Source organism: Bos javanicus, chromosome 4 (genome assembly GCF_032452875.1).
Source record: "Bos javanicus breed banteng chromosome 4, ARS-OSU_banteng_1.0, whole genome shotgun sequence".
NCBI lineage: Eukaryota > Metazoa > Chordata > Mammalia > Artiodactyla > Bovidae > Bos > Bos javanicus.
Genome location: NC_083871.1, coordinates 119718258 through 119742739, shown reverse-complemented (window position 1 = coordinate 119742739; position 24482 = coordinate 119718258). Strand labels below are relative to the sequence as shown.

At 55.0% G+C, this 24482-nt stretch overlaps 1 protein-coding gene across 5 annotated transcripts in view; it reads left to right on the top strand.

The window, feature by feature from the left end:
• The window catches only part of PTPRN2 (protein tyrosine phosphatase receptor type N2), a 599207-nt gene that overhangs the window by 214859 nt on the left and 359866 nt on the right, over positions 1 to 24482 (top strand). For all 5 annotated transcript variants that reach the window (XM_061415339.1, XM_061415342.1, XM_061415343.1 and 2 more), the window contains 3 exons: positions 16138 to 16353; positions 17722 to 17762; positions 18838 to 19187. In XM_061415339.1, coding sequence (XP_061271323.1) covers positions 16138 to 16353; positions 17722 to 17762; positions 18838 to 19187 — 607 coding nt within the window. The remainder of the gene's footprint in view (positions 1 to 16137; positions 16354 to 17721; positions 17763 to 18837; positions 19188 to 24482) is intronic.

The window sequence follows — 24482 nt, the reverse complement described above, 5'->3', positions numbered from 1 at the left end:
AAGCACCCTGCGCCTTTTCGGGGGCTCCAGTCTTTCTCTGGCGCCTGCCTAGGCTGGACCTTCGAGGGTCTCTTCCCCTTCCCGAGGCTCCCCCTCAGAGAGGGGCGGGGTGTGGGGAGGTGGCCAGGCTGGTCCTGTGGGGAAGGGGTGTCAGACTCAGGGGGCTCAGTGTAGGTCTCCTGCCCCGGCAGCCTCGCTGTTCCCTGGCCTTGTTGATGAAGATGCTGGGGGGAGGGTCACAGGCCCATCGGGCCCACGTGGTGTCTGCAGGGTTGACTATGAAGGGGCGTCACTGTTTCTCAGGCCTCCCCACTCCCGTGGGCAAGCTCACGCTCAGCTGCTTACTCTGTGGGTATCACGGGTCCCCAGGAGACCCCAGCCTAAAATGAGTGCTGTCCCAGTTGCTGGAGGGAACTTGGGCCTGTGAAGTGACCGACCCCCAAGCCACACCCCAGCACCCTGATGTGAGTCAGCCCCGCAGTGGTCATCGCTGGGGGACAGATGACCGCTGGCCTGGCCTGGTCTCTACGACGCCCGGGGCCCTCATCTCTTCTAGCAGCCTTTCCCTGAGACCGTAAAATGTAAAGTGAGATTGCGATCAAGTCTGACTTCTCCTTTGAAGATATGCAAATCATAACATCAAGCAGGTAGCAGATTAAAAAAAACAGGGACTGCGAACCTGTTCCGGTTAGCGCTCCCCCTGTGAGCAGAGGCGTCATTGAAGCCACCGTGAGTCCCCTGTTGCCCACATTGTGCCCTTCAGCTGGTGGCTCTCTCCTCAGCCCCCCTTTGTCCAGACGGCCGCTGTGGTGCTGCAGCTGGAGGGGGTGCAGAGCTGTGACTGCGGGCAAGGGTAGGTGGTCATCGGCCTCTCCTGTCTCGGGGAAGAAGGCACACTGGGCTCAGGTGGCCCTGGCGGGCGGCCTGCCGGCAGCGGCTCCTTTGCTCCCCACGTTCCCCTCCCTGGGCTGTGCCCGCTCTAAACCGCAGGCTCCCCGGGAACCCCTCTCACTGGCCTTGCCGCCTCCCGCTGCCCGTCGTTCCCCAGCGCTGTGCTTCCTGATCTGGCCCCGCTCAGCACCCATCACCACTGTCCACACGCTGCCGACGGCCAGCCCTGCCCTCGATGGGCAGGCAGAGGCCTGTGTGTGGACCCCTGCCCCTCTCCATGGTGCTGACGCCAACGCCCCTGCTGCGTGTGCCCACCCAGCCGAGCGTATAAAGTCTGAGCGCCCCTTCTCTGGCTCCTTCCTCATCGCCCCCAGCTTAACACAAGCCCCGTTTGTCGACTGCTTCTGCCCCGGATGTTGGAACCGGGAAGAGAGAAATACCGTCTCAGGCGGCAGGTGGTCGGCTCCGTGTGTCTGTTGTGCCCCCCGCCCCGGGGTCAGCTCCACCCCCCATCACTGGCCCCTCCTCGCTCCGCACACCCCGAGGTTCGGGGCTTCCGGAACACCCGCCGAAGATGCTTCTCCTCTCTCCCGTGACTCACTACCGGCGTCTCTGGGTTGTGGTTTTTCCTGTGCTAAGCTGCAGTGTCGGTTATCTTTTTATATATGTTGTCTTCCCGGCCGCACCGTGTGCTTTAAAGGGAGTCATGTAAGATGTCAGTCATGGAACAAGCAGAGAGCCTTGTAGGACGGATGCTCACACACGCCTCGCTGGGCTCCGACAAGCAGCTCCTGGCTCCTCTCGTTGCTTCTGTGACCCTCCCCTCCCCTGCACGCCCCCATCAGATTTCGTCTGTCACGCATGGCACTGCATTGCCCAAAGATGCGGCTCTCGAATAGACCTCACCGAGTAGCTTTATCACGTGCTAGAGTTGATGCTGATGTCTTCATATCACCAAACAGCTAATCCGTGCTTAAATTTTTCAGTTGAAAATTTTCTTTACAGTTGGTTCTTTGAAGTCAGATCTGAAGAAGGCTCACTGAATAGGTGGATGTACCTGTTAAGCCCCTTTTAAACTACAGAAGCTTCCTCCTCCCTCCTTTCTCCCCTTCCATCATTTTTTTTTTTTAATATCTGAAACTTTCAAGTGCACAACATTTTAGTAGGAAACCTGTGTGCACTGCAGAGTGATTGCCACCAGAGGTCCGATTGCACCCCTCCCCATGCAGCTCACCTCTGCACTCATCTCGGGCCCCCCACCGCTTCTTCTCTGGTAGGCACTGATCTGTTCTTTGTATCTATGAGTTTCTGTTTGATTTTGTTTGTTTTGGATTCCACATATGAGTGAAATCCTGTGGTTTTTGTCTCTTTCCGCCTGACTTGTTTTACTACCTTAATACCCTCTAGGTCCATCCATGTTGGGGCAAATGGCATGATTCCATTCTTTTTCGTGACTGCGTAGTATTCCACTATATAGATAATGGATAAAGATGCGGCGTGACACACACACCCCACCTTATCTTTATCCATTCATCTGTTGATAGACACTTTGGTTGCTTCTGTATCTCGGCTGTAGTAAACAATGCTGAACATGGGCTGCATGTTATACATATTTTTTGAATTAGTGTTTTTGCTTGCTTTGGGATGAATACCCAGGCGTGGGATTGCTGGATTATATGGTGCTCTTTTTCCTTAGTTTCTTGAGGCACCTCCATGCTCTTCACTAAAGCGGCGGCACTGGCTGCGTTTCCACCAGTGGCCACGAGCGTTTCCTGTTCTCCACATTCTGTGCAGCGTTTATGTTTCTTTCTTTTCAACAACAGCTGCTCTGACAAGCGGGAGGTGATAGCGCAGCGTGCTTTTGATTTTCTTTTCTCTGATGATTAGTGATGCCGAGCGTCTCTGTACATCTTCCGTGGAAAAATGACTCTTCAGATCCTCAACCCATTTTTAAAATTCAGGATGTTTGGCGTTTCTTGTCGTTGTTGAGTGTATTAGTTCTCTTTGTATTTGGGGGATTAAACCCTTATTGTTATATGCTTTTAAGATCTCTTTTCCCTTTCAGGAGGGTGCATTTGGATTTTCATAATGGTATTCTTTGTTCTGTAGAAGCTTTCTTTTTATCTAGGAATCAGCGAACTAAAATAGACTGGAATGGGTGAATTTAACTCAGATGACCATTATATCTACTACTGCGGGCAGGAATCCCTTAGAAGAAATGGAGTAGCCATGATGGTCAACAAAAGAGTTCGAAATGCAATACTTGGATGCAATCTCAAAAACGACAGAATGATCTCTGTTCATTTCCAAGGCAAACCATTCAGTATCACGGTAATCCAAGCCTATGCCCCAACCAGTAATGCTGAAGAAGCTGAAGTTGAACGGTTCTATGAAGACCTGTAAGACTTTTTAGAACTAACACCCAAAAAAGATGTCCTTTTCATTATAGGGGACTGGAGTGCAAAAGTAGGAAGTCAAGAAACACCTAGAGTAACAGGAAAATTTGGCCTTGGAGTATGGAATGAAGCAGGGCAAAGACTAATAGAGTTTTGCCAAGAGAATGCACTGGTCATAGCAGACACCCTCTTTCAACAACACAAGAGAAGACTCTACACATGGACATCACCAGATGGTCAACACTGAATTCAGATTGATTATATTCTTTGCAACCAAAAATGGAGAAGCTCTATACAGCAGCAAAAACAAGACCGGGAGCTGACTGTGGCTCAGATCATGAACTCCTTATTGCCAAATTCAGACTTAAATTGGAGAAAGTAGGGAAAACCACTAGATCATTCGGGAATGACCTAAATCAAATCCCTTATGATTATACAGTGGAAGTGAGAAATAGATTTAAGGGACTAGATCTGGTAGATAGAGTGCCTGATGAACTATGGATTGCGGTTCGTGACACTGTACAGGAGACAGGGATCAAGACCATCCCCATGGAAAAGAAATGCAAAAAACCAAAATGGCTGTCTCAGGAGGCCTTACAAATAGCTGTGAAAAGAAGAGAAGCGAAAAGCAAAGGAGAAAAGGAAAGATATAAGCATCTGAATGCAGAGTTCCAAAGAATAGCAAGGAGAGATAAGAAAGCCTTCCTCAGTGATCAATGCAAAGAAATAGAGGAAAACAACAGAATGGGAAAGACTAGAGATCTCTTCAAGAAAATTAGAGATACAAAGGGAACATTTCATGCAAAGATGGGCTCGATAAAGGACAGAAATGGTATGGACCTAACAGAAGCAGAAGATATTAAGAAGACATGGCAAGAATACACAGAAGAACTGTACAAAAAAGATCTTCACGACCCAGATAATCACAATGGTGTGATCACTCACCTAGAGCCAGACATCCTAGAATGTGAAGTCAAGTGGGCCTTAGAAAGCATCACTACAAACAAAGCTAGTGGAGGTGATGGAATTCCAGTTGAACTCTTTCAAATCCTGAAAGATGATGCTGTGAAAGTGCTGCACTCAATATGCCAGCACATTTGGAAAACTCAGCAGTGGTCACAGGACTGGAAAAGGTCAGTTTTCATTCCAATCCCAAAGAAAGGCAATGCCAAAGAATGCTCAAACTACCGCACAATTGCACTCATCTCACATGCTAATAAAGTAATGCTCAAAATTCTCCAAGCCAGGCTTCAGCAATATGTGAACCGTGAACTTCCAGATGTTCAAGCTGGTTTTAGAAAAGGCAGAGGAACCAGAGATCAAATGGCCAACATCCGCTGGATCATGGAAAAAGCAAGAGATTTCCAGAAAAACATCTATTTCTGCTTTATTGACTATGCCAAAGCCTTTGACTGTGTGCATCACAATAAACTGTGGAAAATTCTGAAAGAGATGGGAATACCAGACCACCTGACCTGCCTCTTGAGATACCTATATGCAGGTCAGGAAGCAACAGTTAGAACTGGACATGGAACAACAGCCTGGTTCCAAATAGGAAAAGGAGTATGTCAAGGCTGTATATTGTCACCCTGCTTATTTAAATTATATGCAGAGTACATCAGAGAAAGGCTGGGCTGGAAGAAGCACAAGCTGGAATTAAGATTGCCAGGAGAAATATCAGTAACCTCAGATATGCAGATGATACCACCCTTATGGCAGAAAATGAAGAGGAACTAAAAAGCCTCTTGATGAAAGTGAAAGAGGAGAGTGAAAAAGTTGTCTTAAAGCTCAACATTCAGACAACGAAGATCATGGCATCTGGCCCCATCACTGCATGGGAAATAGATGGGGAAACAGTGTCAGACTTTATTTTTTGAGGCTCCAAAATCACTGCAGATGGTGATTGCAGCCATGAAATTAAAAGACACTTACTCCTTGGAAGAAAAGCTATGACCAATCTAGACAGCATATTAAAAAGCAGAGACATTACTTTGCCAAGAAAGGTCTGTCTAGTCAAGGCTATGGTTTTTCCTGTGGTCATGTATGGATGTGAGAGTTGGACTGTGAAGAAGGCTGAGCGCCGAAGAATTGATGCTTTTGAACTGTGGTGTTGGAAAAGACTCTTGAGAGTCCCTTGGACTGCAAGGAGAGCCAACCAGTCCATTCTGAAGGAGACCAGCCCTGGGATTTCTTTGGAGGGAATGATGCTGAAGCTGAAACTCCAGTGCTTTGGCCACCTCATGCGAAGAGTTGACTCATTGGAAAAGACCCTGATGCTGGGAGGGATTGGGGGCAGGAGGAGAAGGGGACGACAGAGGATGAGATGGCTGGATGGCATCACTGACTGGATGGACGTGAGTCTGGGTGAATTCCGGGAGTTGGTGATGGACAGGGAGGCCTGGCGTGCTGCGATTCATGGGGTCACAAAGAGTTGGACACGACTGAGCGACTGAACTGACTGACTCTTCGTTGTGTAGAAGCTTTTCAGTTTGACATTGTTCCATTTGTTTAGTTTTCTGCATTTGTTTCCCTTGCCTTTGGTGTCAGATCCACGAAAATGTCTCTAGGATGTCATGAAGTTACTGTGTATGTTTTCTTCTCGGACTTTCAGGCTTTCGGGTCGTACCTTCAAGTCTTTGGTGCGTTTGAAGTTGATTCCTGTGTGTGGCGTAAGGTTGCAGCATAGTTTCACTCCTTTACATGTGGCTGTTCCGTTTTCCTGACACCATTTACTGAAGAGGCTGTCTTTTCTCCATTATATATTTTTAGCTCCTTTATTGTGGATTAATTGACCGTACAAGCTCTCGGTTTTGTCCCATTAATCTGTGTGTCTGTTTTTGTGCCAGGAGAAATACCACGCTGTTTTATAACTGCCTGCATGAGTGGTCAGTGGTGTCCAATTCTTTGCAGCCCTGTGGAGTGGGGCCCAAGGCTCCTCTGTCCATGGAATTCTCTAGGCAAGAATCCTGGAGTGGGTTGCCATTTCCTCCTCCAGGGGATCTTCCCATCCCAGGGATCGAATTGACATCTCCTGAGCCTCCTGCATTGGCAGGCAGCTTCTTTAACCACTAAGCCACCTTGGAAACCCCTTGGGGTAGTATGAACAGTTAGCAATGTTAATTCTTCTGACCCATGCACAAGGAATGATAACCTTGCCCACTAGAGAATTCTTGGTCGGAAGTGGTTTCCGTTCAGCACTTTGAACATGTCATGCCACTCCGTTATGGCCTGCAAAGTTTCTGCCAAAAAACCTGCTGACAGCCTCGTGGGGGTTCCCTTGCGAATAACAAGTTGTTTTTCTCTTGCTGCTTTTAGGATTCTCTCATTATCCTTAACTTTTACTGTTTTCATTATAATATGTGTTGGTGTTAGTGGAGGTGATGGAACAACGGACTGGTTCCAAATTGGAAAAGGAGTACGTCAAGGCTGTATATTGTCACCCTGCTTATTTAACTTATACGCAGAGTACATCATGAGAAATGCCCAGCTGGATGAAGCACAAGCTGGAATCAAGACTGCCGGCAGAAATTTCAGTAACCTCAGATATGCAGATGACACCACCCTTATGGCAGAAAGTGAAGAAGAACTAGAGAGCCTCTTGATGAAAGTGAAAGAGGAGAGTGAAAAAGTTGGCTTAAAGCTCAACGTTCAAAAAACTAGGATCGTGGCATCTGGTCCCATCACTTCATGGCAAATAGATAGGGAAACAATGGAAACAGTGAGACACTTTATTTTCTTGGACTCCAAAATCACTGCAGATGGTGACTGCAGCCATGAAATTAAAAAGACACTTGCTCCTTGGAAGAAAAGCTATGACCAACCTAGACAGCATATTAAAAAGCAGAGACATTATTTTGCCAACAAAGATCCATCTAGTCAAGGCTATGGTTTTTCCAGTAGTCATGTATGGATGTGAGAGTTGGACTATGAAGAAAGCTGAACGCCAAAGAATTGATGCTTTTGAGCTGTGGTGTTGGAGAAGACTCTTTTGAGTCCCTTGGACTGCGAGGAGATCCAACCAGTCCATCCTAAAGGAGATCAGGCCTGGGTGTTCATTGGAAAGACTCATGCTAAAGCTGAAGCTCCAATATTTTGGCCACCTCATGCGAAGAACTGACTTCTTAGAAAAGACTCTGATGCTGGGAAAGATTGAAGGCAGGAAGAGAAGGGGACAACAGAGGATGAGATGGTTGGATGGCATCACCGACTCAATGGACATGAGTTTGAGTAAGCTCTGGGACTTGGTGATGGACAGGGAAGCCTGGTGTGCTGTAGTCCATGGGGTCTCAAAGAGTCAGACAGGACTTAGCAACTGAACTGATGTGCTGGTGTGTCTCTTTGGGTTCATCTTCTCCAGAATTCTGTGCACTTCCAGGACCTGCATATCATGTCCAGTTCTTTGCCATCCTGTGGACTGGGGCCCTCCAGGCTCATCTGTCCATGGAACTCTCCAGGCAAGAATCCTGGAGTAGGTTGCCATTTCCTATTCCAGGGCATCCTCCCAACCAAGGCATTGAACTGACATCTCCTGAGCTCCTGCATTGGCAGGCAGCCTGGATATCTGTTTCCTTCCCCAGATTGGGGAAGTTTTTATCACTATTTCTTCTAGTAATCTTTCTGGCCCTTTCTCTCTGTCTCGTATCCTTCTGGAGTCCCTATAAAGCAGACGTCATTTCACTGGATGTTGTCCCAGAGGCCCTCTGGGGTGTCTTCACGTGCTAGGACCCCTTTCGTTTTGCTGCTTTGTCCGGGCGAGCTCCGCTGCTTGTCTCCAGCGGCTGACTCCTGTTCTGCCTCATCCAGTCTGCAGTTGGAGCCTTCCAGCAGATCTTTCTGTTCCGTTATAGCTTCTGTTTGGCACTTTCTTGCAGTTCCTACTCCTTTGTCAATCCCTGGTTGTATTCCTCCGTTCTCCTGACTTCAGTGAGCGTCTTTATTGTTTCACACCCTTCCAGGCGAGTTGCTTCTCTCTGTTTCCTTGAGTTCTTTTTCAGAGGTTTCGTCTTGTTCTTTTCATTGGAACGTAGTCCTCCGTGTCTTCATTGTTTGGCCTGTATCAACCACCTCCCCAGTCTTGAAGGAGCGGCTGTTTGTCAGAGGCGTCTTGGGGGCTCACACATACAGCCCTACTGGCCACCAGAGCCAGGGCTCAAGGGGTGTTGCATTGGGGTCAGGGTTATGATGGGACACTGGTGGGCAGCATTATCACCCAACTGGCTGAGACCCCCAGAGGTGCTAGGGTGACCCTACTCTCGGCACGCTGCTAAGGGTTTAGGTGGCAGATTTCCACGCTGGCGCCCACAGTGTCTCAGTCCCTGGGGAGCAGCCCAAGTGGTCTTGTCCCTCCAGCAGGTGCTTCAAGGTCAGTGAGTGGGTGCCCTTCCTCTGTGGCTGTGCTGCGCACCCAGAGGGCTGAAGCGCAGATGAGAGATGTGGGTGACTCAGAGCAGACACCCTCCTGCAGGACGGCCGAGTCCGATTCGTGGCTGTCATGGCTCAGGAGAACCCATCCCTGCTCCAAATACAGCAGTCTGACCACAGATTTCATGTGTGTGGGGAATGGGCATTTGGTAAAAACTTAGACAAGAGACCCTCTTCCTTTGTTTATTCACTATTTACACCTTGTCCCTGTGAAAAAGCTTGAATTCACATAACATTAAAAGCCCCGCGTGCCGGACCCTGGGGAAGGGCGTGTGCTGGGGCGTGGGGTGGGCTGCAGCCACCGGGCCTGCATCTGCTGTCAGGATGGAGCCCTGGTCGGCAGCCGGGAACGCAGCTCACCGAACGCTGCTCTCGGGTTCTGTCTTCGGCTCGCCACAGGAACCAGAGCCTGTGAAGACTGTTTGCTGTGCTTTTAACCAGTTGTGAAAGTAGTGAAGGTTACGGGGAGACCCAGAGTTCTCCACGTGCAGAGAGCCCCGGCTCAGTGCCATGCACACTGCTGTGTCCTCCGGTGCCCGGGCGTGTTTGCGAGGCCTCACCCGCCCCCCAGCCCACCCGGGGCACGGCCCACTGCTCCCCACCCTTCCCCAGTCCCTCCAGCTCATCTGCCGGGCCTTGCTCTTCCTCCAGCTCTAGGTGAAAATTCAGGCGAGGCTCATGAACCCCGGGCACCCTTAGGTGATGAAAACTGCCCCGTCCACTTTTTGTCTGTAAAAGCTGAGGTGTATGCACACTGGCTCTGGTCCAGATGCAGCTCTCAGCTGCAGAAGTGCAGTGTGGAGCTGCACGCCTGGACACCTGCCATCCAGCCTTCGCTCGGAGAGGGTTCACAGCTCTCACACCCAGAGCGGATCCTGTGAGTGGGATCCAGGCCCCTTGTGGGCTCAGCCCACTGAGCTGACAGACAGGTTACCGGGGCTGGTCCCGGGCAGCCCTTCCCGTGGCGTTTTCTGCTCCAGGCTGCATTTGCCCCCCAGCACGTGTCTAGGATGCTCGCCTGAGGGTTCAGCCTCACGTGGATCTAAACGAGGCATCCCTTGGCAACACTTGGACTCCAGCCCCACTACCAAGTGAATCACGTGAGTAAGGCCGAAGCTGATCTGATTTTTTGTGCTGCGACTCAATATTACGTGTTTAGAGAGAGGCTGGTGCCTGCGGTCTGCGAGTATGACACCGTGGCCTCTGTGGGTGCTGGGCGCTTTATCCCAGCTGCGGGCCGGGGTTTTCATTCAGCCTGAGTGATGCGTGCCACCTGGCTGGGACACCACAGGCCCCAGGTTGGGAGGAAAACACAATTTACTTGTGCTGCTTTCAGTGAAAATAGATAGGAAGCCAACGCGTGATGATTATGCCCAAATCTCCTGGGTGGAGGCCCAGGTGAGGTCAGGATAAAATAATAATCTCTCGTGGAATTTGTCTAAACCCATCGCAAAATACCGGAGATGGACTCTAGCAATTAAATGAATTGTATACTTTCTAAACAAAAGGAACGCAGGAAATTCCCCCTGATGATGGTGGTGGTAGTGATGGTGATTATGAGGGTGATGGTCTTTACGGTGATGATGGTGGTGGTGATGGTGGTGATGGGGATGGGGATGAAGGTCATGGTGGTGGTGGTGATGAAGGTGATGAAGGTGATGGTCATGGTGATGGGGGTCATGGTGATGGTCATGGTCATGGTGGTGGTGATGATGGTGGTGATGGTGGTGGTGGTGATGAAGGTGATGGTCATGGTGATGGTGATGATGGTGGTGATGGTGGTGATGAAGGTGATGGTCATGGTGATGGTGATGATGGTGATGATGGTGCTGGTGGTGATGAAGGTGATGGTCATGGTGATGGTCATGGTCATGGTGATGGTGATGATGGTGGTGATGGTGGTGGTGGTGATGAAGGTGATGGTCATGGTGATGGTCATGGTGATGGGGGTCATGGTGATGGTCATGGTGGTGGTGATGATGGTGGTGATGGTGGTGGTGGTGATGAAGGTGGTGATGGTGATGAAGGTGATGGTCATGGTGATGGGGGTCATGGTGATGGTCATGGTCATGGCGGTGGTGATGATGGTGGTGATGGTGGTGGTGGTGATGAAGGTGATGGTCATGGTGATGGTGATGATGGTGGTGATGGTGGTGGTGGTGATGAAGGTGATGGTCATGGTCATGGTGATGGTGGTGATGGTGGTGGTGGTGATGAAGGTGATGGTCATGGTGACGGTGGTGGTGATGATGGTGGTGATGGTGGTGATGGTGATGAAGGTGATGGTCATGGTGACGGTGGTGGTGATGACGTGTGTATGTGGACCAGCCTGAATGGTGTACTCTCGTGAACACGTGCTGACAGAGGCACTTAGGAGTAGGTCTGGCTGCCTGAGTTGCACCCTCTGTTTGTGGCTTTGTGGTAAGGCCAGCTGCTCGCGGCTGCATCTCCTCTGGAGCTGCGGCATGTGTCGGGGGCCCTATTCAGACGTGTGCTTCCCGTGGGTCGGGCCCGTGGGAGCTGTGCAGGGAGCTGGTCTCCTGCTCCAGGCCCCCCATATTTGATGTCCTGACATTTCATGTAATTGCTCTGCTAGAGCCCACTTGGCACACTGAAAGCTACTTACAGTGTCATGATAAGCCAGCCGGATCTCGGAATTACCTGGTGCGGCTGACGGAACACAGTGTTCCGCTTTGATGCGTGTGGCGTTTGACTGTGCTGCGGTTCCTCCTCAGGCCACGGGGCCGGCTGGACTCTTTAAAGAGGGTCTCCTCGCCCTGCTCATCTTCAGAGGCTGACAGCAGACACCTCTGTGCTGACTCAGCGTGGGTGGCGCACTCCCTTGGTGGGTGATCCCTAACTCCCGTTGATCACTCTCCTCCTAAATGGCCAGCCGCTCAGCTTCTCGCACTGCACACCTAAGGGTTTCCTGGTTATTTTTCACTTGTCATCTGAAAAGTCTCCCTTTTGCATGAGAAGAGACAGTGTTAGCGATTTATTATTCCACTTTGAAGGTGGGTGTTTCTTACTGTAGTCACAGAGGCCCGTGGAAAGTCCCTCCCGTTCATTAGTCTTTAACTTAATGAACACGAGCTTTTTCATGCTGCGCTTCCCTCCAGATAAGGAGACGAGAGCTGAGGGACGTCAAAGGGAAGACGTGTGGTGACCTTAGGGAGGCTTTCCTTAGCTGTTACACATCAGGACAGGCCGTTGGAGGAGTGCACAGCTTCCGCCTTCGCTCTGCTTGTTGGATATGGTCGACAGTCTGCACATTTGATTCCGTTTTCTCTGTAACCTCTTCCAGTGGGAATCCCTGCCTCGTCTACACAGGCAGGGCGGAGACCGGAGGGGTCTCTGCAGGGCACTCTGTATCCTTACACGATCGTGGCCCTCGTCTGTGGTGGGTCTTCTAGGCTTTGTGGCCTCACTTGCCCTGCGTGGATTGCATAAAACATCCCACCACTCGGTGGGATGCTTTGAGGGGCTGTCGAGGGCCCCAGGTTCCCAGATGTCGGGAGCTGACCTCACAAGCTCCAGCCTCGCCATCAGTCACTGTCTGCTGGGCTCAGCGCCAACTCCTGCACCCACGTCCAGCGCGCCCAGCCCTGCCACAGAAGCCCACTCGGACCCCTGCAGCTCCGCCTGCCCCACGCCATCCTGCTGGGTTCCTGCAGGAGCCCCATGCGGCCACCCTGTCTACCCTGTCTCAAGCCTGCAAGCCTCGTATGTTGTAAGTCAGTTGACGGCTCACTGCTCAGACCCGGCAGGGGCTTCTCATCCCGCTCAGCAGAATCCCGGGGCCTTGCTGTGGTTTGAGAACCTGTGAGCCCCCTGCGCTGCCGCTCCACTGCTCTGGGTCACCCTCTGGCCATCCTCCGTCCTTCCAGCCCCGCTGCTCAGGGCTTTGCACTCGTCTCCTCTGCCCGCAGAGCGTGTCCTCTGGGCGGTCCCTGGGCTCAGGACCCCCTCTCTGGGTCTCTGTGAGCTTTTCTCTGACAGTCCTGTCAGAGCATCTGCCCTTCCCACTGCCCTGGCCTCCAACTCTGGGTTATCATTTCCACAGCCCCATCAGCACCAGGCCCTTCTCTGGTGGCTCAGACGGTGAAGAAATCCACCTGCAGCGCGGGAGACCTGGGTTGGATCCCTGGGTTGGGAAGATCCCCTGGAGGAGGGCATGGCAACCCACTCTAGTATTCTTGCCTGGAGAATCCCATGGACGGAAGAGCCTGGCAGGCTGCAGTCCACGGGGTCGCAGAGTTGGGCACAGCTGAGTGATGGGGCACGTGCAGCACATCACCGCCAGGTGTGTGTCCTGCTTCGTCTGCTTTGTCTCTCCCACGATGGGCGAGCACTCTGTGGTAGCAGGGGCTTTGCTGACTGCTTTGCTCCTGCTTCCTGACAGACCCCTGGGCACAGAAAATGCACAGAAGCATTTGAGGAGGGAAGGAGAAGAGGGCAGGGCGGGGGGAGCCCTGCTCCTGAGCACCACGGTTTAGCTGGAGCCCCTGGGAGGCCTGGGTCTCATGCTCACAAGCCTCCCTTGTGACCTGGCCTCTGGCAGCCTGAGAGCCCAGCAAAGGGATGCGTGCGGGCAGAAAGGATGGAGAGTCTGCTGCACGGGGAGCTGAGACCCCGGCCGCCTCCAGGGGGGCGGGCACCAGGGAGGCAGGGGACGTGGACACTGCCACCCGCCAGCCAGACGTGCCCGCGAGACTGTGATGCCTCAACTTCTCAGCTTTGTCCGTGGCCAGTTTGCTGCAGCCCAGGGTCTGAGCTGTTGCCCTGACCCTCTTGTGCTCCGTTCTCATTACGGTTCTGACATGGTCACCCCACCCGGCCGTGCTCCAGGTCTGGAGGTGGGGCCGTGGACGGGTGCTGGCCCACAGTCTGTCAGGAGCCAGGCGCACAGCAGGAGGGGAGCGGCGGGCAGCGGGCCCAGCTCCATCTGCAGCTCCCCTCGCTCCCTGTCACTCACATCACCGCTTGAGCCATGCCCCCGCCCCATCCATGGAAAACCTGCAGGAAACTGGCCCTTGGTGCCAAACTGGCTGGGGACTGCTGCGGGTGGGAGGGGCTGGAGAGGAAGATCTGAGAAGGGAGGCCGGCCATCAGCATGGCTCGGGGGCGTCACTGGGTCGTGAGACGTCCTCGCAGGGCACAGTTGGGGCGGGGCTCCGCCTTTTGTGCCCTCACTGGGATGGGCGCCACCCTGTGCCAACCCGGAGTAGATCCCCGGTGAGCCCGGGGCCTCAGCAACACAGCATCATCCTGGGCCGCCTTTCCGGGTTAAGTGTGCATCCAGCAGAAACGCACGTGGGATCCAACACTTGTCAAGACCTCTCGTTTGTGGACTGATCCATTTCCCGCCGGGGTCAGTGTGCAGGATGCCGTGGTGGGTCCGGCACGCTCTGGCCCCTGGGGGGATGGCGCCTGAAGGGCCTGTCCTGTCCTCTGACCCCAGGCCGTGTGTCTCCTCCCCTCTTCACCCTGGCCGTGACCAGACTGAAAGGCGACGTGTGTGTGGGGTGGGAGGCGTAAGAAGCCGCTGCACGTTGTTCCTCTCGCTTTTCACTGTGCCTCAGTTTTTCTCTTGTCTGTAAAACAGCAGGGGCCCTTGTCAGTCCAGAAGAGCGGGACTCCTGACCCTGCCGTGCGTGGTGGGCGGGGTGGTGCTCACCTGGAGCCCCCATGCCGCTCTGTGCCAGGCGCACTTCTCTGCGTTTCACAGTGTTTGTGGGAAATGGGACGTGTTCTCCCCGTTCACCCCTGGAGGTTATTTCTGAGCGAGCGTTTGGTCCCTGAACGTTCGGGGGCGTCTGTGGGGCTGCAGGTAGGGCTGCGGGGGCAGGGCCTCCCCAGGGTCTGGGGCGTGGCCCCTGGGGCAGCAGCACCGGGAAGGCGTCCAGCTCACTTCCTTCCAGGGGGAGCTGTCTCGAAGCACAGGCTTTATTACTGTCCCGGCCTGGTGAGACCAGCAGGTCGGGAGAGGGTTCTGATGGAAGGTGCTGGCGGGGTGGAGGCAGGGAGTCGCGGCGGGGCCTAGCGGTGGTTTTGCAGGAAGTGGGTGAGGCGGGCAGGGTTCGGGGGCGCAGGTCCGGCAGGTGAGAGTGAGCCCGGGGCTCTGGGGCACAGGGCGGCCCCAGCTGCTGGGACCTGGGCTGGGGTGGTCAGAAGGGCCGGCGGCCCAGGGGGGTGGGGCCTAAGTCTCTTTTTCAATAATGTGAAAATGAATGTCTTTCTTCCACTCTGGCGTTTGAAGAATATTTTTGCTGGGTAACTAGACTTCTGAATTTAGACATCTTCCCTTTCAGTGGTTCAAATGCGTCCCTCATGTATAAATGGCCCAGTGTGTAAGTGTGCATCACGTCACGTGTGTCAGTTAACACGTGTGTAAGTGTGCGTTCCCTGTCACGTGTCACAGTTACGTGTAATTCTGCATCATGTCACGTGTCACAGTTACACGTGATTGTGCATCCCGTCACATGTGTCACAGTTACGCACGTGTGTGTCCCATCACATGTGTCACAGTATTGCGTGTGTAAGTGTGCATCATGTCACGTGTCACAGTTATACATGTGTAAGTGTGCGTCCCATCACGTGTGTCACAGTTACGCGTGTGTAAGTGTGCATCATGTCACATGTGTCACACTTACGCGTGTGTAAGCGTGCGTTCCCTGCCACATGTCACAGTTATGCGTGATTGTGCATCCCGTCACATGTGTCACAGTTACGCGCGTGTGTGTCCCATCATGTGTGTCACAGTTATGCGTGTGTAAGTGTGCATCATGTCATGTGTGTCAGTTAACACGTGTGTAAGTGTGCATCGTGTCACATGTGTCACAGTTACACGTGTGTAAGTGTGCGTCCGGTCACGTGTGTCCTGCTTCCAGGGCAGGGACATGTCCTGGCCCCTGGGCGGTGTAACGTCTCGTCCACCTGGTTTTCTGGGGGGAGCCTGGCCGTGTGCTGCTCTTTGTTCCTCTTCCTGGAGCTGACCGAGGGCCTTGAGCCTCGGACTTGATGATGGTCGTTGGTCCTGGGGGTGTGTGGGGTTGGTGCTGGTCGCTGGTCCTGGGGGTTTGTGGGGTTTCCCTTCCTCTGCCCCTCCCTCTCAGGTCCTGTCTCACCTCTGCTACCCACTGCCGTGCCCAGGCGCCAGGGTTTTCTCTGTCCTGCTGATCCCGGTCCTTCCTGCGGTCTGCCCACAGACTCCCTGGCCCTTGTTCCCCATCAGTCTGCCGGCGGCCTGTGCAGGGAGCTCTAGGCTTCAGACGCCCTGCTCCGCCCCCACAGAACTTCCGCTTGGGGGTCCCTGCTCCCACTCCATGGCTGTGCGCATCGTCCACCCGCCTGCTCCTCCGCCGGCCTCGCCTCCTCGTCCTAACGCTGCCCTCGCCTCCGTGTGTCTCCCTTTTGCGTGTCTGTTTAGAAGCTCGTGTTCAGATGCTGCTGAAGGACCTGCAGAAGCGCCCAGCCGGCGTGGACGGTCTGAGTGCCCTGGACGTAGATGAGGTGGTCCGCGCCCTTGCGATCGCGGTGCCGAGTGGGGGTGTGGCCGGGGCGCCGGGCGCGGCCGGGAGAGCCGGCAGACGCGGAGCGGAGATGAACGGCGCAGGGGCCGCGCTGCACAGAGACCGCGTGCCAGGTGAGCTCACACGCGTGTGCATCTGGGCCCGCGGCCGCAGGCTTGCCGCATGGTGCTGCCTGCTTGCTGCTGGGAGGTGGGTCTGCAGTGACGACTTTGGTCCGTGTGACTCTGCCTCTGGACGCTCTCCTAACGGGCTGAGCTTGCAGGGCAGGCGTGTTGGAGGGTGGGCTGCACTCTGGTGAGGGAGGGCAGGTGCCTCCGTGCAGGGGCAGGGCGGATGGAAGCGCTTTGTGTGGGGTTTGTGAGTTAAAGTTAGAGTCAGATACTCCAATGGTCAAGTGAAAGGGTCTGTGCGAGGCTCACACCCTCCTCCGAGGGGCTCCAGCGAGAACGCAGAGACCCTCACACCACAGCACACACACATCCTTCTCACACACTCACACAACCCATATCACATACACAAACTCACCCACACAGTCTCACACACTTACAGATACCCCCCACCATATACACGGTCACACAACCCACATCACCCACACGCACACACTCACCCACATACAGTCGCACACTCACAGAAACTCACCCACCACACACACACACACACAACCCACATCACACACTCATACACAGGTACACTCACACACATATAGACACACACATAGACGCACAAACTCACACGGTCTCACACACTCACACACACGCACACACAGAGACACTCCCTCACACCCCCAGCACACACACACGTACACAAACACCCGGCAGCTCACGCACATGCACACTCATGCCCACTCACACACACTCACAGACAGCGGCCCGGCCCTTGGGGGTGGAGGGCTGACCCGGGCAGGCTCGTCTCCCCGTCTGGCCTGTTCCCAGGGTCAGGCAGTGACCCTGACCCCTGGGCGGAGCCCTGCACACAATGGGCCCCAGGAGGAGCTGGGGAGGGCGCAGGCCCCCCTCTCGTGGGGGGACGGGCTCAGCTGGTGCAGGAGAGGATGCCCGTCGCTGTCTGGAGGAGGTGGTCTCGGGCAACGGTCCCTGTGCTGGGCTGGGGGGTCTCGAGGGCGGCCGCCCGGAGGAGCCACGCACCAGCTGCTGCTGTGTCTTTGGAGAAACGGCCACCGCAGAGAAGTAACGCGGCTGAAGGCGCCTCCAGCTGACACGGCTGGGCCCGCACTCCGTCTCCCTCCTGTGACTGCTCTCTGCCCCACCCGGCTGCTCTCCCCACTCCGAGCAGACGTGAAGGAGCACCGTGACTCCCTGGCTCTTGTGTCCCGGCCCCTCAGCCGCCACCCCTGTGCCATGGCGCTTACGGAGGGCGCGCCGTCCCTGGTCTGTCGGGGGCGTCGGCGGTGGTCCTCACGCCGCAGCAGGACCCTGGCGTCCACCCCGGTGTGCAGTGACCTTGTGCTGTGTCTTCCACAGAGAGCAGACTGCGAGACAGCGACGAGGGACTCTACCGGGAGGTGAGGCCCGCCCCGGAGCTCGGGCCCCGTGCAGCGTGAGCTGCGTCGCCTGCGGTTCAGGAACATGGGGGAAATATGAGAACTCTTTTAGGAAAAAGATAGAAAAACCCTCATAATCTCAAAACTGAGAGAAATCATGAAGAGTACACACAAACTTGTATGTATTTTAATATATGCTGTTGTCTGTCTTCAGATGAGATGCTAATATGTATCCATTGTAGGAGTATGGAAAAGGGTCAATACAGGCAGCATGTTAATTCCCTTAGAACTTCCCACCCAGGGAGACGGGGGTGACGTCATGCGACAGCACCCCACGCCCGCCTTGTCGTCAAGGCCGCCCTGCGTGTGCCGGTCACCGGGGTCCCTTTAATGGACATTAGCAGCCTCTGGATCCTTCAGGCCTGTGCTGTCCACATGGCAGCCACCAGGCACGTGGGGCTGCGTGGACTCGAATCCACTAAAATTAAGTAAATAGAAACTCAGTTCCCCAGCAGGGCAGCTCCTGGTAGACGGGGGGTTGGGGGTGGCTTCCATCGTGTCCAGGTTTCCACAGCAGCGCTGGTCAGGATGGTCTGGAAAAGGCTGGACGTGGATGACACCTATGCACCATGGGGCCTGTCCTCCTGCTGAAGAGCCTTTGCTGGCCTGTCGTCGTCTTACGGACGCAGGAAATCTGTTCATAGCCAAGGGCAGTGCTGTGGCTCTAGACGCTCTGTTCTGTGGGTTGGAAAGAAGACCGTCTCGGTAGCGCTTCTCCACAGGTTGTGTTAGCGGATCCTAGCTCAGTGCCTGAGCATGAGTGGGGAAGAAAACACCCACGATTGTTCTAAATGTCCATCAGAAACACACCGTGGAGGGAGGTGTGGGGTCTGGGGACACGGTTCCTAATTCCAGTCACAGGGGACTAGGCCAGCGGAGCTCGGGGTCTCCAGACGAGATGCACACGGCCAGACCCTAATTCTGCCCCCTGTGGCCCTCAGGCCCACATACACGGCACCCCATCCCCTGAGCATCCAGGACAGACGGTCTCTCTGCCGCTCAGGGCATGTTCCCATGCTGGTTTCCTTTCCACCAGGTGAACCGTCTGGGTGTCCAACTGGGGGACCTCCTGCAGGGCCCTGGGTCTCCGTTCCTGCCTGCAGCCCCCCATCTCACAGAGCCCTTCAAGACGGAGAGCAAGAAGGGGGATGACGCCGAGGCCTCCCTGTCTTCGGAGGAGGAGCACGCGGGCGTGGAGAACGTGCGGAGCCAGACCTACTCCAAGGAGCTTCTGCAGAGGCCGCCGCAGGCGAGGCCCGGGCCGGGCACGGCCCCGCAGGAGGCCCTGCGCCTCGGGGCCGGCGCACAGGTACCCCCCGGCCCAGGCCTGCGGCTGCAAGTCCAGCCCCCCGAGGAGGAGTATGGCTACATCGTGATGGAAAATGAGTGAGTGGGCGGTTCCATCTCTCGTGGGCGTGATCTGGCGCTGCAGGCCAGGGACATGCCCTCGCTTTTCCGTGCTCACCTGGAGGCAGCCCCGCTCCTGCAGTGTGGGATGACGGTCGGCAGTCAGTCTGTCCCCTGGGGCCGTGTTCTGGGCGGGGACCCCAAGCCTGAGGTCAGTCCTCCACTAACAGCCCAGACAAAGCCCTGCAGCTCCCTGGCCCTGCCCACCCCCCCCACCCCGCCGTAGCTCAGGGCGTGGGGCGCCTGCGGGGCCGGAAGCCCAGCAGGGTGGATGGGCCTGGGGTGCCCAGGGCAGCGGGCAGGGTGGGGGCTGTGCCGAACACTGGCTCCACACCCAGGAAGCTCCAGAAGCTTTACACCAACCGCATCCCAGGGTATGCGGTGCCCTTCAGGGGAAAGACGTGCCTCACGGCATTGATGTCCTGGCCTCGCCTTAGTTCTGATGGGAGCTTGACACGGGGCAGGGTGCAGCATCGCGTGCACAGCGAGCAGCGGGGTCGGGCTGTCCCCAGCCCTGTCACTGATGAGTCTGATGTGGACGCCATGCTGTGCAACCGTGTGCTTTCTTCAAGGGACGGGGGCAGTGTGTCCAAAGGGAAGCGTGTCTGTCTGTCTGCGTGCACAGGCATGTGTACAGGAGCGTGTTGAGGGGTGTGCAGGTGTGTGTACAGGTGTGCGTGCAGGTGTGCACACAGCCCCACCTCGCATTGGGTCAGGGGTCGAGCGTCCTTCCGGGCTGACCCCCATGGAAGGGGCTGTGTTGGAGCCGGGACCCTCTCTGCTGACCCCGCCGTGGCCTCTGCACTCTTGCCTCCATGCGTGTTTGCTCTCGCTGCACCGCATGCAGCAGACCCAGCCCGGGTCAGAGCCAAACGGAGCTGAAGGTGCCGTTCTCGCCTGGGTTGGGCATCGTTCTCGGGCTGGCATCTCTCCAGGCCTTTTCTGAAGACCCGCCTGCCCACTCTGGCCTTGTCACCTCCAGACAGAGACTGCACTCTCTCTGCCTCCACTCTCTTTGCTCAGAACTGTTAGCTCCTGCTGCGTGTGTGAGAATCACGTGTGACACAGACACCCGGGGCCTGGACGGTGGTCCTGCCGAGGGCGCAGCTCCAGTTGTTGAGTCAGACCCTTCCGGCTGCCCGGTCAGACCTGTGCTGGGGGTTTCCATTTCGTGGCAAACCCTGCTGCCGTGTGCATGTGTGTGCTCTGTGTGTGTCCCTGTGTCTGTATGTTGTATGCGTGTTTCCATGTCTGTATGTTGTACGTGTTTATGCGTGTATGTGGACACATACGTTGTGTGTGCTGTGTGTGTCCCTGTGTGTGCCGTATGTATGTTTCCATGTCTATGTGTGTGCGTACACGTGTGTGTACACGAGTACATGTGTGTGTCCCTGTGTTTGTGTGTCGTTTGCATGTTTCCGTGTCTGTATCTGTGTATGTGTGTGAGTACTCGTGTGTGTCCATGGGTACGTGTGTGTGTCCCCGTGTTTGTGTGTCATGTGCATGTTTCCGTGTCTGTATCTGTGTATGTGTGTGCGTACACGTGTGTGTACATGAGTACATGTGTGTGTCCCCGTGTTTGTGTGTCGTGTGCGTGTTTCCGTGTCTGTATCTGTGTACGTGTGTGAGTACACGTGTGTGTCCATGGGTACATGTGTGTGTCCCCGTGTTTGTGTGTCGTGTGCGTGTTTCCGTGTCTGTATCTGTGTGTGTGTGAGTACACGTATGTGTCCATGGGTACATGTGTGTGTCCCCGCGTTTGTGTGTCGTGTGCGTGTTTCCGTGTCTGTATCTGTGTACGTGTGTGAGTACACATGTGTGTCCATGGGTACATGTGTGTGTCCCCGTGTTTGTGTGTCGTGTGCGTGTTTCCATGTCTGTATCTGTGTGTGTGAGTACACGTGTGTGTCCATGGGTACATGTGTGTGTCCCCGTGTTTGTGTGTCGTGTGTGTGTTTCCGTGTCTGTGTCTGTGTACGTGTGTGAGTACACGTGTCTGTGTACGTGGTTACCTGTGTGTGTGTGTACCTGGGTGCGTGTGTGTAGTGTGTGTGTGTCCCTGTGTCTCCATGTGTCGTGTGTGTGCACGGCCACTGGTGGAGCCACCGCCCGCTGCTCTGCGTGCTTTTCCTCCTGCCAGCATGTCCTGATGCTGGAGGACTGGTCCCAGCGTGGGTGCAGGGTTGCTGCTCTCTGGGGCGTGAGTGTGAGTCGTGAAAGTGCTGGAGGGGCTCCCGACCTCGGGAAGACTCTGAGTCTCCATGAACCATGGAGGACGGGACGGTGGGCTTCAGGGCGGGACCCTCCAGGCCAAGCGTCCTCTGCATCACAGGACGTCCAGAGTGAGCGGCTGGCACCTGGACACAGGGGGACCCTCACATCGGGCTCGCCGCTTGCTCTCACTGACTTTTGTGTAAGAGGGAACTGCTGTCGGAGGGTCTGTTCTCTGCATCCGGAGTCCATTTCCTTGGCTGCACCTCTGGGCCTGAGCACTTACCTGCTCTGAGCGGCCAAAGTAAAAGACCCTTGTTTTATCGTGGCTTCTTCTGCCAGGTGGAAGATCTTTGGTGCAGACGAGAGCTCTGTGTCCTTAACTCGGTCTGCCCCGAGTGGGATGCTCACAGACACACAGAGTCTCCCCTCTGTTGTCAGATTATTGGGGATTTGAGGTTCTCTGGGGCGGGATTTCACCAAGTCTCAGCTTAAGCCTTAATGGATCAGCTATTAACTGACAAGAATCCGACACCATTCTTTTTTTTTTTTTTTTAATAGAAAAGGACTTTGTATGTTTGGTTGTTCACAAAAGGAGGAGCATGGTGGGGAGCTTGCATTCTCTCTGAGGCTCACGGGGACCATGCCACTGACCTCACTGCCTGCCTTGCCCTCACTCGTACGTTTCCGGATGGGCGGGCAGGAGTCTGATCCTCCCCGTTTACGTTTTCACACTTGTCACAAACTGGGTGGATTCAAGACGTGTGAGGGGCAGGGTAGCCATCCCTGGTCCTCCCACGGTGATTTGAGAGTTATTTCAAGTCAGGCTGACGGCAGAAGACCACGGTGGACAGTGTGTGTAAGACAGAGAAGAGCCCGCATGCACGGCGGCTGAGCAGGCGCTGGGGCCCCCAATTCTGCACGGCGGCGACGCAGGTGCTGGAGCGCCGGCCGGCACGAGTCCTTCAGGGACCCCCGATCCTGCACAGGGGTCATCCCAGCTGCGGAGCCTGAGTTTGGGGAAGTGAACCCGTGGCCAGGAGCATGTGCAGAGGTCCTGCCCACCTCGAGTGGTTTGTGGATGAGGAAACCGAGGCATGGACCCTGCGAGCCCAGCAGCCTTCCTGTGGCTGCACTCCAGGGGCCCGGGAGGCATCCCCACAGCCTGGGCTCAAGGACTCGGGAGCCCCGGTAACGGGACAGAGTCATGGGTCCCTGTCCGACTGGCTAGATGGGGGAGCAGGTTTGTGTTCCTCTTCTTCGTGCAGAGTTGAAACGCACACGAACAGGATGCTGACCCAGGCCCAGAGGCCCGGCCAGTCACCCACCCACTCCCCACTCTCCTGCTGCTCTGACACAAACCCCAGCTATGGTGTCTCAGAGGCGTGCCGTGAAGTACCTCTAAAATAGCAGGATTCTTCCTTTCCAGCATACCGTGATGCCACGTCACACCTGGAAAGGAGCCCAGATCCCTTACTATCATCACACGTGGAGCCCGTTCCCATGTCTGTGTCCAGAACTTGTGTGTCTGCTGGGTGACCTGGGAGGCAGAGGAGGTGCCCCTTGTCGGTGGCTCTTTGCTCTGAGGTGGCCCAGGAGCCATGGGCTCATGTTCAGAGGGTTCTAGAGCTGGGCTGGGCCTTGCAGGCTGCTGTCGGCTGGAATTCTAGAAAGAACTGGAGGATATTTCACGTTGTCTGGGCTCTAACCATGGTGGTCGGGAAAGTGAGAAAACGCCATTAAAGTGCAGTTATGACAGTGTCCCTTGGGCCCCAAACTTTCCAGGTCAGCGTGGCCACATCTGGCTGCCAGAAGGTGCCAGGATGAACGGTGGTGTCAGGGGCTCTTGTGGTCTCTGACCGTGAGCCCCCTGCCCCCATTGGATCCTTCTGCTGCAGCAAAGGTCTGTCATTGGGGTGGGGTGGGCAGGGGACGGAAGCCCGGCCCAGCCCGCCAACCGGGCCTGAGCCTGGCCTCACCCTCTATCTGTGTGTGGTCCCCACGCTGACTCCTGCCGGCAGCTCTGCAGCTCAGACTGGGAGCATGAGATGGAGCAGGCTCTTAGAGGGTTCTGGCGAAGTGGGAACCCTGTTCTCCTCTCGCTGAGCGGAGATGGTGGCAGGAGGGAGGTCGCCGTAGACACGTGCGCCTGTGTGTGTGTCCCCAGTGTGCCGCGCTGGCTCCTGTGTCTGTTCACCCGCATCTGTCGTCTGCTTATCTGGATCACCTGTACCTGCGTGTCTACAGCACGGGTCTGTCTGTGCCGACACGTCCGCGTCTACATCTGCACCCCCACTCATACCTGTTCCTGCGTCTACACCCGCACCTGTATGTCCACACGCACATCTGTATATTTATACACATCTGTATGTCTACACGTACATCTGTATCATCTCTATCTGTATATACACCTGCACCGCAGTCTGTTTGTGTACACGCACACCTGTATGTCCACACGCACATCTGTCTGTCTGCATGCACATTTGTATGTCTACACACACGTTATGTCTACACACATACCTGTGTGTCTGCACGCACATCTGTATCGTCTCTGTCTACCTGCACCCACACCTGCGTGTATCCACACCTACCCGTGTCACCTACATCCATATCCACACCTGTATCTACCCAGCCATCGGCTTTGCTGTTGGATTTCCATAATCATCGGGAAAGTTTAGCTTTTCATCTTCAGTGGTGCCCTGAGCATCCACGGTAATCCCCACAGGCCCTCACCCTCTCACCCCTGCAATTGATTTTTTGCAAAGTGTGGTCTGTGTTATAAATGGGCTGAGACTAAATCTGCAAAGTTAAGAAGTTTAAATTCCACTTCTACATACAAAGGAGTAGGAAAGAGGGAGAAAATATGAAAAGATGAGATTTTCTTTGCTGTCAAAATAGTAGTAAGTCTGCAAACGAATAATGAAGCCAGAGGGAAAAGGGAAAACGGAAAACACTCTGTCCTGAGATGGCAAGTGTCCATTGGAAGTGCTGGCCCGTGGTCACATCAGGGTCGGTTTCAGGCTTCCGATGCTGGACGATCCCCCTTGGGGTCGGGAGGCACAG